Source organism: Phoxinus phoxinus (genome assembly GCF_949152265.1).
Source record: "Phoxinus phoxinus genome assembly, chromosome: 6".
Lineage (NCBI taxonomy): Eukaryota > Metazoa > Chordata > Actinopteri > Cypriniformes > Leuciscidae > Phoxinus > Phoxinus phoxinus.
In genome coordinates, this window is record NC_136881.1 from 38,249,038 (window position 1) to 38,263,673 (window position 14,636).

The 14,636-nt window shown below is 40.0% G+C and overlaps 1 protein-coding gene across 2 annotated transcripts in view; it reads right to left on the bottom strand.

The window, feature by feature from the left end:
* Window positions 1-14,636, bottom strand: part of usp34 (ubiquitin specific peptidase 34) — a 74,648-nt gene that overhangs the window by 7,143 nt on the left and 52,869 nt on the right. Inside the window, exons 55-70 of one of the 2 annotated variants that reach the window (XM_079614753.1) lie at window positions 14,293-14,373; window positions 13,915-14,000; window positions 13,629-13,797; window positions 11,878-11,952; window positions 11,647-11,798; window positions 10,310-10,463; window positions 8,978-9,022; window positions 8,790-8,894; window positions 7,595-7,742; window positions 6,636-6,940; window positions 5,662-5,991; window positions 3,411-3,568; window positions 2,073-2,151; window positions 1,855-1,984; window positions 403-510; window positions 214-318 (exon numbers count right to left, since the gene is read on the bottom strand). In XM_079614753.1, coding sequence (XP_079470879.1) covers window positions 214-318; window positions 403-510; window positions 1,855-1,984; window positions 2,073-2,151; window positions 3,411-3,568; window positions 5,662-5,991; window positions 6,636-6,940; window positions 7,595-7,742; window positions 8,790-8,894; window positions 8,978-9,022; window positions 10,310-10,463; window positions 11,647-11,798; window positions 11,878-11,952; window positions 13,629-13,797; window positions 13,915-14,000; window positions 14,293-14,373 — 2,230 coding nt within the window. The remainder of the gene's footprint in view (window positions 1-213; window positions 319-402; window positions 511-1,854; window positions 1,985-2,072; window positions 2,152-3,410; window positions 3,569-5,661; window positions 5,992-6,635; window positions 6,941-7,594; window positions 7,743-8,789; window positions 8,895-8,977; window positions 9,023-10,309; window positions 10,464-11,646; window positions 11,799-11,877; window positions 11,953-13,628; window positions 13,798-13,914; window positions 14,001-14,292; window positions 14,374-14,636) is intronic. The other variant, XM_079614752.1, reaches the window with a different exon arrangement.

Consider the following 14,636-nt stretch of genomic DNA (forward strand, 5'->3'; position numbering starts at 1 on the left):
GTTGGCTATTGCCACAAATATACCCGTGCGTCATGTGACTGGTTGTGGGATCCAGGGTCACGTATATAGAGTGAATATTTCTGGTCTAATGTCAGAAAGTGTAATCTGACATTTTGAATATATTCTAGTTGCGAGCCTCCCTTGCAGCGACTTCTGCTTTCTAGTTGCCAGGCAAACCATCATGAAGGTGGCGATGGCGTGTGAGGGACTCACTGGGGATGTTGCTGTGGTGGTACGTGCAGTGGTTGTGCTGCAGGAAGGGCACGAGTGTGTGCAGGAAGTCGTGAGGACTCAAGAGCACCAGCTCCTTCAGCACATCTGAGGACCAAACACACATGTTCAGAACACACTCGGGGTTTATTTCTAGAGCAGTGCTTTTATTTGGTGGATGTGGCGACTCACCCAGACAGGCGTTACGCAGCTCTGGTGGACTGTAAGAGTTCAGCAGCGTCAGCAGTTTATGGGCAAAATCAATCCTCTCCTGCCACTGGATCAAAGCCTGCTTCACATCTACACACAGACACAAGCCATCAGTTACTGACATTACAGGTACAAGTGCATTATGGGCAATCGAAACCTTTGGATTACTCGTTAAGGTGTATTATGGGTAATGAGTACTGTTGTACTGTCCGTTAAGGTGTATTATGGGTAATGAGTACTGTACGTTAAGGTGTATTATGGGTAATGAGTACTGTACGTTAAGGTGTATTATGGGTAATAAATACTGTTGTACTGTCCGTTAAGGTGTATTATGGGTAATGAGTACTGCACGTTAAGGTGTATTATGGGTAATGAGTACTGTTGTACTGCAAGTTAAGGTGTATTATGGGTAATGAGTACTTTTGTACTGCACGTTACGGTGTATTATGGGTAATGAGTACTGTTGTACTGCACGTTACGGTGTATTATGGGTAATGAGTACTGTTGTACTGCACGTTACGGTGTATTATGGGTAATGAGTACTGTTGTACTCCACGTTAAGGTGTATTATGGGTAATGAGTACTTTTGTACTGCACGTTAAGGTGTATTATGGGTAATGAGTACTTTTGTACTGCACGTTAAGGTGTATTATGGGTAATGAGTACTTTTGTACTGCACGTTAAGGTGTATTATGGGTAATGAGTACTTTTGTACTGCACGTTAAGGTGTATTATGGGTAATGAGTACTTTTGTACTGCAAGTTAAGGTGTATTATGGGTAATGAGTACTTTTGTACTGCACGTTAAGGTGTATTATGGGTAATGAGTACTTTTGTACTGCACGTTAAGGTGTATTATGGGTAATGAATACTGTTGTACTGCACGTTAAGGTGTATTATGGGTAATGAGTACTTTTGTACTGCAAGTTACGGTGTATTATGGGTAATGAGTACTTTTGTACTGCACGTTACGGTGTATTATGGGTAATGAGTACTTTTGTACTGCACGTAAAGGTGTATTATGGGTAATGAGTACTGTTGTACTGCACGTAAAGGTGTATTATGGGTAATGAGTACTGTTGTACTGCACGTAAAGGTGTATTATGGGTAATGAGCACTGTTGTACTGCACGTTAAGGTGTATTATGGGTAATGAGTACTGCTGTACTGCACGTTAAGGTGTATTATGGGTAATGAGCACTGTTGTACTGCACGTTAAGGTGTATTATGGGTAATGAGTACTGTTGCACTGTACGTTAAGGTGTATTATGGGTAATGAGCACTGTTGTACTGCACGTTTAGGTGTAAATGAGCACTTTTGTATTGCATAAGGTGCATAGTGAGTAACAGAGTACTTTGAAGTTGTTTATTTAAGGTGCATTATGGATAATCCTATAACTCCAGTTTAAGTGTGTGTTGTATTGTGGGTAACGTACTACCTTTACGTTGCAAGTAGGGTCGCGTTGCCTTTAAAACAGACAGGAATATGGACAGCAGCTCCACTAGATCACCGGTCACATGACACGCGGTGGCCTCATGGTACATCATGTGCAGGGTGTTGAAGGACTGCAGACGCAGAAATATTCAGTTGTACACGGCGGTCCATTATAATATGCAGATGAATGAAGAGAGTGAATGAAGAGAGCATGAATACCTCAGTCATGAGGATGAGTCCTCTGTTGAACACCACCAGCAGTCTGTCCTCATCGTTCTCCAGCAGGATCCGGAAGGCACTGAGATCACACAGAGGCTTAGGGTACATTTATGCTTAAAACGCAGAAGTTTTTCCTTTGAGTTTTCCGCGTACAAACGACACCATTGTCAAAAGGATTCCCATTCAGACGGATCCGCAAAATCGACTAAAAACGCTGTGTTCTGCTGCCAGGCCATTAGATGGCGATGAAACACTATAGACTGAACACGTAATACGCATGTTCATGACGTCCTCGTCTTCACAGATTCGCGCTTTTGATGTTTACATGGAGACCGTTTTAAGACGTGATTTGTCGTCGTGTAAACGAACGGCCAAAACGCATAAAAAGTTTTACGTCCCTAAGTAGGAACGCAAATGGCGAGTAAAATGTTCTGCGAGGCTTTAAAGGATTAGTTCACCTCAAAATTAAAATTTCCTGATTATTTACTCACCCCGATGTCATCCAAGATGTCCATGTCTTTCTTTCTTCAGTCGAAAAGAAATTAAGGTTTTTGAGGAAAACATTCCAGGATTTTTTTTTACACAGAATGGACTTCAACTGCAACCAAATATCCCAATGTTCAAAGAAGGATCAAATGACCGTCTCAATACGATCCCAGTCAAGAAATAAGGGTCTTATCTAGCGAAACATTCGGTCACTTTCTAAAAAAAAAAAATATATATATATACTTTTTAACCACAAATGCCCGTCTTGTACCATCTCTGAGATGCCACGTATTACGCCATCACGTTGGAAAGGTCACGAATAAAAAATAATAATAATAAAAATCAACTAAAATAAAGATGTCGGACGATTTTAAAGTTGGAAGAGAAAATTAGATGAATTTTTCACCCTTCCCAACCTTTTTGAACCGGAGTACACAGACAAATAACGTGGATGACATGACCTGTGACCTTTCCAACGTGATTACGTAATGCCTGGCGCGTCGCAGACCAGCACTAGACGAACAATTGTGGTTAAAAAGTATATACATTTTATTTTTTTTAGAAAACGAGCGATCGCTTCGCTAGATAAGACCCTATTCCTCAGCTGGGATCGTGCAGAGCCGTTTGAAACTGCATTGATTTGGACTTGAACAATTTGGTTGCGGTTGAAGTCCATTGTGTGGAGAAAAATCCTGAAATGTTTTCCTCAAAAAACAATTTCTTTTCCACTGAAGAAAGAAGTGGATAACATGAACGTCTTGGATGGCTTTGGGGTGAGTAAATTATCAAGAAATGTTCATTTTGAGGTGAACTAATCCTTTAAAGAGCGCGCGCGTGTGTGTGCGCGTGTACCTGATGAGTGTGGTCCAGCAGGAGCGTCCGTCCAGACAGCGCAGGTAACAGCTGATGGTGGTCTTCTTGAACTGCTTCACATCCTCCAGCTCTTCCTCTCTCATATCAGGCCTCTGAGCTACGAACAACTGCATCAGGTTAAACAACTCCTCCACCGCCTGCAGAGAGAGAGAGCAAACAGTGTCACCTGACGGAACTGAATTAACCTCAATAACAGATGAAGCGTAACTTCAGACAGAAACAGACACTCTTCATTAAAATAGGCTTAAAAAAAAGTACAGTTTCAGAAAATGTTGAATGCAGCATTATTACGCACAGTTTTATTGTATTGTATTCTACATTTTACTTTGCAACCCTGTTATCAAAATTTGGGACACATCTACACTGATTTGTTTTTTTCTTTTTTCTAGCAATACCATTAATTAAACAACACAATTAAATATAAAAAAATAGAAATATCAATAAAATATATAAAATAAACGTATAACAAAATAATGATTCTGCAAGGATGCATTAAATTGATCATTTATAATGTGGTTACAAACGTTTTTTCGAATAAAGGCTCTCAAAGAATCCTAATACAATTATTTTTATGAGCAGCACAAAATGCATTTTCAACATGGATAACAATCAGAAATGTTTCTTGAGCAACAAATCATCATTAGAGTGATTTATGAAGGATCATGTGACACTGAAGACTGGAGTAATAATGCTGAAAATTCAGCTTTAAGGCGAGACACAGCGGGCAAAAACATTGGGTTTTTTTCACTGGTCAATTTTGAGACCTTTAGATTAGAGGATGGATACCCGACCCGAGCCCGACGGGACCCGCCGGTACCCGACGGGCCGGGCCGGGTTCGGACAGATATTTAGAAATGATGTTCGGGTTCGGGTCGGGCTCGGTCACATCAGCGCGATAAGGCATTGAACATTTTAAATTTAAAACAGGTTATTATGTAGGTAGCCGATGTGCCTGATGCGTTCACTTGATGCAAACGTTCGTTTTTGTGATTAAAATACATGTAAAATATTACCATAACATCCGTCTTCCTGTGTGCGGACATTTGTTTATGTAGCCGTGACAACGAAACACGTGCATAATGTGCGCGCACCAGGTGTTAAGAGCGCTTGTTGCTCCGCGCGCTGATGCGCTTGTCCTGTTGACATTTCCGATTGCCTTCCTACAGTTGCTTAATAAAAGCGGGCTTTCCACACAAACAAACGTACAATTGTCATTAGTATGAGAAAAAAATGGGATTTTAACTGCCGGTCTCGGGTCGGGCTCGAACATAAATATCTTTATGCCTGTCGGGCTCGGGTCGGGTTCGGTTACTGCTCTGTCGGACGCGGGCCGGGCTCGGACTGAAAAATTCGGCCCGATCCGCACTCTAATTTAGATGTGTGTTTTTGACTGTTTTTCTGCTCAGTTGAAGGCCATAAATGCTGTGTTTATAAGTTTTTATGTGCTTTAGGTGGTTTGTATTGTTGTTGCTAATGATTTGATGAGATATTGTGTCAGTAAATAGTTGTTTCCACTAAAAAAGTATGAATTTTTACATTACAAATCTTTAAATGCCTTTTTCTCAAATTGAGTTTTTTGTCATTCTCCAGTGACGCATCTCAGCCGATGTACACCAAACTCTCCAGTTATACACTTAACAGTATTCTGAAGATATTTTCAGAGGGATTTGTTAATAAATCATTCCTGGCCTGATTTATGTGACATTTTAATTTAAAAAATATGGCAAAAATCGATTTTTTTAAGGCTATGGACAGTATATTTTGATTTCCTATGTAATAAAAGCATATATTCTGAAATCCCTCTGAACATCTTTTTTCATCTTGTGTGTAATCAAAATGAAAAAAATAATTTTGCACCTGGCTTTATCATATGTTCAGATCTATCTACCGAAAATGTATGCAAATTTGCATAATTAAACATACCAATTTCAAAAACTTGTAATACATTTTTTTTATGAACTTGAACCAACCTCTAGTGTCTCGTCCTAATCACAGGAAAAAAATACATTTTACAATATATTCAAAATAAAAACAGTTATTTGAATAATATTTCACAATATTACTTTTTTATTGTATTTTTGATTAAATAAATGCAGCCTTGGTGAGCAGAAGAGACTCTTTTGAACAGTAGTGTAGTTACTGATAAACTTTCCCATAAATGAAAGAAAAACACATTGTTCATATTTCTTGTGTTATCTTTGGTAACAGGGTCGTAAACTGCTGCACTCACCCCCGGATACTGGCTGGCGTGGGGCGTGAGGTTTTTGAAGGCCCACTGTATGTTCTGGTGCGACGCCAGCTGGCGGGTGAAAGCGGGCGACTGCTCGCAGCACATGCGCAGGATGGCGTAGTAGGCCGGGAGCATCCCGCGGTTGAACAGCACCACCTCCTGATCGTCGTGATCCGCCAGGATGTAGTTAAAAGCGATGTTCTTAGTGACCACAGGGTTTTGGACGATGAGACGCACGTTCTCGCTGCAGTCCACGCAGACGTTATACCAGAAGGACAGAAGAGCCTGCTTGTTGTGATTAGTGGCGATGGCCGGCTCTGATAACTTGGGCTGTGTGAGAGAGAGAGAGAGACCGAGAGAGCGAGATAGAGAGCGAGATAGAGAGAGCGAGATAGATAGAGAGAGAGAGAGAGAGCGAGATAGAGAGCGAGAGAGAGAGAGAGAGAGAGAGAGAGAGAGAGAGAGCGAGATAGAGAGCGAGATAGAGAGCGAGATAGAGAGCGAGATAGAGAGCGAGATAGAGAGCGAGAGCGAGAGAGAGAGCGAGAGAGAGAGAGAGAGAGAGAGAGAGAGAGAGATAATAAAATCATTATCACAATATGGGTCGTCAAATCGTGCAAGCTGTGATTTAATTAACTAAATATCTACATCATTTTTTTATTTATATCATGCGTCTCATAATCTTTAATTAAATAATTCCCCTCCCTCTTGCAGCATCATCTCTTCCCTTCTCTGATGATGCGTTTACTGGCGTGAGGGCGGAGCAACCTGTCACTCACATGAGATCCACCAATAGCAAACCACAACCATCCAATCAATTCCCCATGAACAAAATCAAGCCCCGCCCTACATTTGTTCTTGTTTGAGAAGCCGTTTCACTCGAATATATGTCACAATAGAGAAGAAAAGACTATCGCAATTTCCGATTCATCATACGAGCACCTAAAAAATGCCTTAATCTGCATGTGAAGTACCTGGAAGAGGTTCCAGAGGTCCATGAAGTAGCTGGAGAACATGAGCTTCTCTGTTTTGGAGATGAGGCAGTAGGTCATGAAGCTGAAGTACTGCACCAGTTTGGTGGTCCCGTGCACGGGCACGTCCACGTAGAGCTTGGCCCGGCCCAGCAGGCCCAGGAGCAGGTTGTAGACCTGGTGCAGAACCACGGTGGTGTCGGGACTCAGCGGGAGGTCCCGCGTGGGGATGTGGAGCGAGCGTGTGGAGCGGAACATCTGACGGAAGGAGTTGCTCGGGATGAGAGAAACCAGCAGATACGCCGCGGCTGAGAGGGAAATGCATTGAAGAAATCACAACATAATCTGACATTTTACCAGAAAAATTTATATAAGACTAGCGGTTTATGCTTTAAATGTGTATTTGAACAATTAAAATGTTATCTTACACACATTCAGACATTTTTAAACGTGTGTCTCATAGGTTTATTTATACAAGTAAGATTTTTATGTTTTTGAAAAGTCTCTTCTGCTCACCAAGTCTGCATTTATTTGGTAAAAACAGTAATATTGTGAAATATTATTGCAATTTAAAATAGCTGTTTGTTTTCTATGTGAATATATATTAAAATGTAATTTATTCCTGTGATCAAAGCTGAATTTTCAGCATCATTACTCGAGTCTTCAGTGTCACATGATACTTCAGAAATCATTCTATGATGATTTGATGCTCAAGAAACATTTATTTTTATCATCAATGTTGAAAACAGTTGTGCTGCTTCATATTTGACTGGAGAAATGATGATAAAAATTCAATTATTCTAATAATATTTCACAATATTACTGTTTTTATGATGAAATAAATGCAGCCTTGGTGAGCAGAAGAGACTTTTGACCAATAGCGTATATATATGTGTGTGTGTGTGTGTGTGTGTGTGTGTGTGTGTGTAGTGTAGTGTTGTGTAGATTGTGTCTGTTCTTACACGTCCGGACACGTGGGTAGTTGTGCGCCAGCAGAAACCTCTCCACCCAGTTCTCCATGTTCTGCAGGACCCAGCTGTGAGCCAGCTTATTACGAGGAGTCTGGACGGCCAACCAGTCCAAACACTGAGACGGGTTGTACTCGATCACCTGACGCAGACACACAGGGATTACACGCTCAGATCAGTTAGGCCGGTGCAACATCTGAAGTTCTCCAAACACACACATCTCATTGATGACACACATCTCATGACTCGTATATAGCGCCGTTTCAGTGGAGCAGTGAGAAGATAGTGCTGGGCGGTATACCAGTTCATACCGAATACCGGTGTTTAATTTTGTTATGATATGAATTTTTTATATACCACAATACCTGTGTGCCGCTTAAACAACGTTGGGAACGTGACACTGTTTGAGAGTGGTTGCTTTTCACTGTTGCACTGTGATGATGCACATTATGTGTTACTAAGCGTGACGGTGAAGATGGATAGAGTAAACTATAATTGATAACTGTCAAATTATATTACAGTGTTTCGCATACATTGGTTCACAATATCAACACTGCCCGGCCCGCCACAAATAGATTTTCCAAAAGGCTTTGACATCGTTGAATAAACATGAGCACTGCATGTTTCAAAGTCAAAACGCGGCACGGGTGTTTTTATATGAATGTATCTTTGAAGGGAACTGACTGTCATTAGAAAAGTTTCAATGCTATTTTTATCTAATGATTTTTTTAACTTTCCTGATAAAGCAGCATTTATGAGCGCAGCGCTGCTTTGTGTACAGCCGTTACCGGGGAAACTGCTTTGTGCACAGACGTTACCGGGGAAACTCCTTTGTGTTCAGCCGTTACCGGGGAAACCGATTTGTGTTCAGCAGTTACCGGTTCTGCCGCTCCTAAAGCACTGCCCTGCTGTTGCCCTGCTGGCAACTCTTTATGAACAGCCTTGCAAACCTGTATTAATACTAGTGTGGGGTTTTTCTACAATATTCACTCCTGACAGTAAAATAGGGCATTCTAAGCCAATCTACTGCAGTATTTCCTCTCTCAATCTGTAGAAAATGTGGTTAACACCCAGTCATGCTTGAAAAAACGTCATATACCGTGAAACCGGTATAAAAATACCGTGATATACATTTTTGGTCACACCGCCCAGCAGAATGAGAAGTTATAGGAATGGTGGGCCGATTTACCTCCCAGATCCTCTGCAGGATGTAGGACGCAAACGAGGGCATTCCCGGAGGACCAGCAGCGAACTCCATCAGCATCGTCAACAGCTTGAAGAACGGATTGGCTGCCTGTCAGACACAACACACAATGTTAGTTAATGTGTGTAGCTATTAAATAATGAAACTGTAACGGTTGTGAGATTTGTTTTTACCTCTGGAGTCAGTTTAGCGATGGAGGTGAACAGCATTGACACGATCTACAGCAACAGAAGAACACAAACCATGAGAACGCATGTTACACTTTGATATATTGTGTTGATGCTTAGCTATACTCTGAGACAACATCTGTCCCAAGAACTAAGCTACATTACAGTTCAAATGTTTGAGGACATAGATTTCTTTCTTCTTTTTGAAAGACATTAATACTTTTATTCAGCAAGGATGCATTTAACTGATCAAAAGTGACAGAAAAGACACTTATAATGTTACAAAAGATTTCTAGTTTCAATCTGACGCAGTTATCGTTTTCACGTCCTGCGCCACGTTGTTTAATTAAATAGCAAATGCATTTGCGCCCATTTGTGCGCCGAGGTGTGTTCAGGCGCATTATTGTTGGCGCATTGCTATTTTGAGGCAACAGAAATGGACTGAGCCATTGACCAACTGAAACCTGCTCTAAAGTCAATGGCGCAATATTTTTTTTTTGTTATTTAAAGAGCGCGTTAGTAATGTGCGCCTATAGGTGGGTCCACAACGCACGTACACTCTGCTTATAACACACAGGGACGCGCACAAACATGCCAAATATTTTAAATAAAAGGATTACAATGTAAAAGATTATTATTGTGTACATAAAGATATGGTGGAATCCGGCTTGTCCTGTAGATGGTCTGCTTGCGCACGAGCAGATCAGTTTGCGCTCTGGAGATGCGTTCGGTCTTTCCACTATCAAATTCCGTCATGTAAATAGCAAATCTGCCATGGCGCGAGCATAACTGGCATTTAAAGGGAATGGGAGATGAGACTCTGATTGGTTTAACGCACGTAAATCCCAAAACACACCCATTACTCATTAAAGGAACACGCCACTTTTTTTAGAAATAGGCTCATTTTCCAGCTCCCCTAGAGTTAAACAGTTTTACCGTTTTCGAATCCATTCAGCCGATCTCCGGGTCTGGCGGTAGCACTTTTAGCACTTTTTTAGAGAGATGCTAATGGTCTAATCAGATTCAATGATCTATGCTAAGCTATGCTAAAAGTGCTACTGCCAGACCCGGAGATCGGCTGGATGGATTCGAAAACGGTAAAACTCAGCTGTTTAACTCTAGGGGAGTTGGAAAATGAGCCTATTTACCAAAAAAGTGGCGTGTTCCTTTAAGAGAATAGGGACAACCGTTTTAGACCATTTTTCCCTTCATTAAACTAGCAAAAGTGGATTCAGACATGCCCTAAGTGCACTTGCGCCCGGCGCTTTAGACCATGCGCTTAGATAAGTTAAAATAGGGCCCTAGGAGTCTTGGTATGCCCTCATTGTGACATCTTACATGTTCTGCCAGACGGTTGTTGTATCTGCAGAGGCTGAATATGAGGTTGCAGGTCTGTCTGATGTTGATGCTGTCCCTGATGTGCTGGAACAAGAAGGGGAAGCCTTTCCCTCCGGTCAGTGCGGCCATGTCACTCTGAGACAGAGTCAAGTGTCTGAGATACACAGAGACAAACGACCAGACGCTTAGATATTACCAAGACAAAGCCTCAATTATAAAGACATTAATTTCTACTGTATTACAGTAAAAACAACTGATGCAACTCTGCTTAGTGATGCTAATGGCACAGAAATTACACTTTTAACAGCTCCTATATAGGCTTAATTTTCTGTAAATGATTTTGTGGTGAAATATGACCCATTATGGGTGATATACCAGATATTTTTGTGAGATTAATCCAAATACAGGGTTCGTACAGATTCTGTCAAATGAAAATCCAGGACTTTCAAGGACATTTCAAGCACTTCTTTTTTTTGGATTTCAAGGACTACAATCAGCACTTATCAAACAATATCTTTATTATTTTTATTTACTCATTTAATTTGTTGTTTTTTAAAACTTCAATTACATATATATATATATATATATATATATATGGTATCTGATGTTTCACTTCATTGACCAGCGCTGTCAAGCTTGGGAAATCCCCTTAACCATTGAAAGAATACTATGACAAAGATATCGCCTTCCTTATTCAAAATTATTATTTTCCATGAATATATGATTGCCTGAAGAATAAAAGTTGTATTATATACTTATAAACTTAAAGGTGGGGTATGTAATTCTCTTTTTTGGCCATTTTTTCAAAATCACTTAAAATCCTATTCCTAACCCACTTACAGCCACTGAGTTAGAAGCACTGAAATAAAAATTAAGCAATTTAATCATCTGTGGAGCAGGCAGGACTCAAAAAACACCAGCCAATCATTTCCAAGACCACCTAGAATCATTGGACAGTAAGTGTGTCAATCAATCGGTCGTACCATTGATTGGTCCATGTTCTTTGAATGGGTGGAGTCAAAGGAAAGAAGGTAGGACCATTTGAGTTGTGTATTTTCAAAATCTACCGGCCGTTTTGCAAATCACATACCCCACCTTTAATATCATGCTCATAGCTCTATATCTAAGACATCGTTCATTTTGCGTGAAAAGATTTAAATAATTCAAGCAGTTTTGACAAGCACCTCTTAATAAATATGGCTGTTTTCAAGGGTTTTTCCAGGACTTAAATTTAGAAAAGTCAAATTCAAGCACTTTAAGCACCTCGTCCGAACCCTACAAATACTTCAGTGTGTGTGTGTGTGTGTGTGTGTGTGTGTTAATGCTTCAGTGCGCACCTCTCAGATCTGGACTGCTCCACCAGCAGAGCTATGAGCGCGATCATCTTCTCCAGAGCGGCCGGCCGGTACTTCTCCTCCGCCAGCGAGAGGATGTCCTCCTCTTCATCCTCCTCGCCCTCCTCCTCCTCAGATAACACCTCCACCTGAGGCTGAGACAGAGAGATTCAAGTTATTATTATTTGAGATCAGGGAACCAGAGATCGACTACCCCGAGGAAACGGTACTCACGTTTTCCGGTCCTTTAGTGCCCATGTAGAAATGCACCATAATAGAAATGGCTTGCAAAGACAAGAGGAACTGACTCTGTGAGGACAAAAAGAAGAAAGGAATTATGAAAAAGAAGAAAATAAAGAATATGCTTTAAAACTTGTAAAAATAATAAATACATAAAAATAAAATTAAATAAGTTAATTAAATAAATAATAAAAATAAAGGTGTATTGTGTCATTTTTGGCGGCATCTAGTGTTGATGTTGCGAATTGCAACCGACAGAAGTTACGGTGGCCGACGGGAAGTGATGTCGTCTGAGACAGCAGAGAGTAGCCAGTTAAGCAATGAGGTTTCTTTACTAAGATAAATGAAGCAATTATCATTGTTACTTGTTCATCATTGTGTCAGTGTTTTATTCGCTGACTTTAGCTATAGCTTCTTTGCACGAAGAACAACATAGTGACGAAACGCGTTTGTCCGTTTAGGGCCACTGTAGAAACATGTCGATGTAAGGGGACCCACGGCGTGTATGTAGATGGCTCATATGGCTCATTCTAAGGTAATAAAAACATAACGGTTCATTATAAGGTCTTTATACAACACTGAAAACCTATTTATGTATATTATATTGAATTTCTGTCAACAGATCCTCCTAAATATTACACAATGCACCTTTAAATAAGTAAAAAAATTAATTAAATAAACTAAGTAAAATAAATAAATACAAAAAATAAATAAGTAAAATAATGATTAATAAAATGATATAAGTAAAATAAAATAATCAAATAAATAAAACAAAGAAACACATTAAAATAAAATGAAATAATAAATAAATAAATGCATACATAAAAGTAATTAAATAAGTAAAAATGAATAAAAAAAACATTAAGTAAAATAAAGAAAGAAAGAAAAAGGTCCCACTTTATATTAAAGTTGACATTAAATAAAAATTGAATCCCTTTACTTTGTTAGCGCATATTAGTCTTGTGGTGAACAATTAATCCGTGCAAGTTAATACACAGAAAAAAATTGTTTGCCGTGGTAATTTTTAATTAAAATCTGAAAAGTTACTTCCGGTCTGGAATGGCGTTCCTTTTCTGATGACGTCTGTTTGCCGGCTTGGGTTGAAAACACTTAACCACTCGCCTCAGACTGTTACTCTGCTATGAGCGAGAGATGGAGGAGCGCTGGAGTAAAACCCTCTGTTCAATATTCCCTTTCACTCGGAAATACGTCACAACACTGGAGAAAAGTTGTTTGCAACTTCCAGTTCACGCGGACTTTAAGTGGCTTTAAGTACTATGTACTTACATTGAAATTAATAATTTGATACGATGGACTTATTGTGTACATACATGTTTTTCCATGTGTACTTATATTTTGAAAATACCTGCATGTAGTTAGAGCTGTAACTAATTTATATAATTACATTTGTAATTACACAGTTGCCCCTTCCCTTCCATCTTAACCCACCCTTAAACCTACCCACACCAGCACCCCTGTCCCTAACCTTGCCCGTATCACACCGCAATAGCAGCAAAAGTCTTTTACAATGCAACATCAACACAATAAGTACATTGTACTTATTTTTCGATGTAAGTACATAGTACTTAAAGCCAATTAATATAAAGTGGTACCAAATAAGGTAAGTAAAAAAAAAAAAAAAAAAAAAGCAAAATTACAAAATAGAAAGTAAAAAAACATTGATAAACATTTATATGTAAAGATTTATAATAAATAAATACATAAATAAATACAGGGATGGCTACCTCCTCTTCTCCCATTTTGGCAAACTCGTACAGGAAGGCGAAGTATTCGGTCAGGTGTTTGCTGTGTGGCTTCACTCCGTGCTCCATGATTGACAGCAGTGTTTTGACGAAGCGCGTCACACAGGAGCGGCTGCCGATGTCCTCCACCGGCCCGTCCATGTCATCAGAGCTGTAGACAGACCAAAACACACACAATATAACAGCAGCACATATGGGTTTGGAAACATGAGGGCAGGATGGTGAGTTAGCGAGACAGAGAGAGTGAATTAAAGAGAAAGAGACACACCCGTCCTCCATGCCCGGCTGCAGGTACAGGTGAGCGTGAGCCGGTCTGAGGCGCTGGATCACGTGGATACACAACCTCTGGAACATCTGAAACGCCACAGCAGTGCTTATTTTACTGTAAACATGCTAAATGGTTATTTTAGGAGTAGGGTGTGGGGTTTTCTGTTAATATTACTACTAATAATAAATAATAATTACATTTAAATAGCCAGGTGTTACGCCAAAGACTTTAGATATACCAAGATGGTGCACTCAAATTATTTTGAAAAACAATATTTATGGTAAGCATTTTTTGAGATTTCAGAGCTGCCCACAGGTGTTGCAAATATGGCCGCCGAGTGAACAGGCTTTCCTTAAAAGGGACTTTGGTAACACTCACCTGTCGTACGATCTGATTGGGGCACTTGATGAGAATCTGCATGGGCCACCAGTTATCATCTGCCATCTGATCCAAAAACCACTGCACACACACACACACACAGAGATATGACACATTACCCACAAAAAATTAACACACTGTATTGATTTTTCACCAGCCCTCTCCATTCATTTGGCTTAAAAGTGACTTTCCAGAGTAGAAGACGCTGGGAAACAAGCAGCTGGAAGTTCTGTGTGTACAGGTTTGGCTATTCTTGTGAGATCCTATTACATATTACAGGTCATCACTAGTTAAAAAGGCTTATAAATTGGCTAAAACATGTTTTTATTCAAATCTAGTGTTTC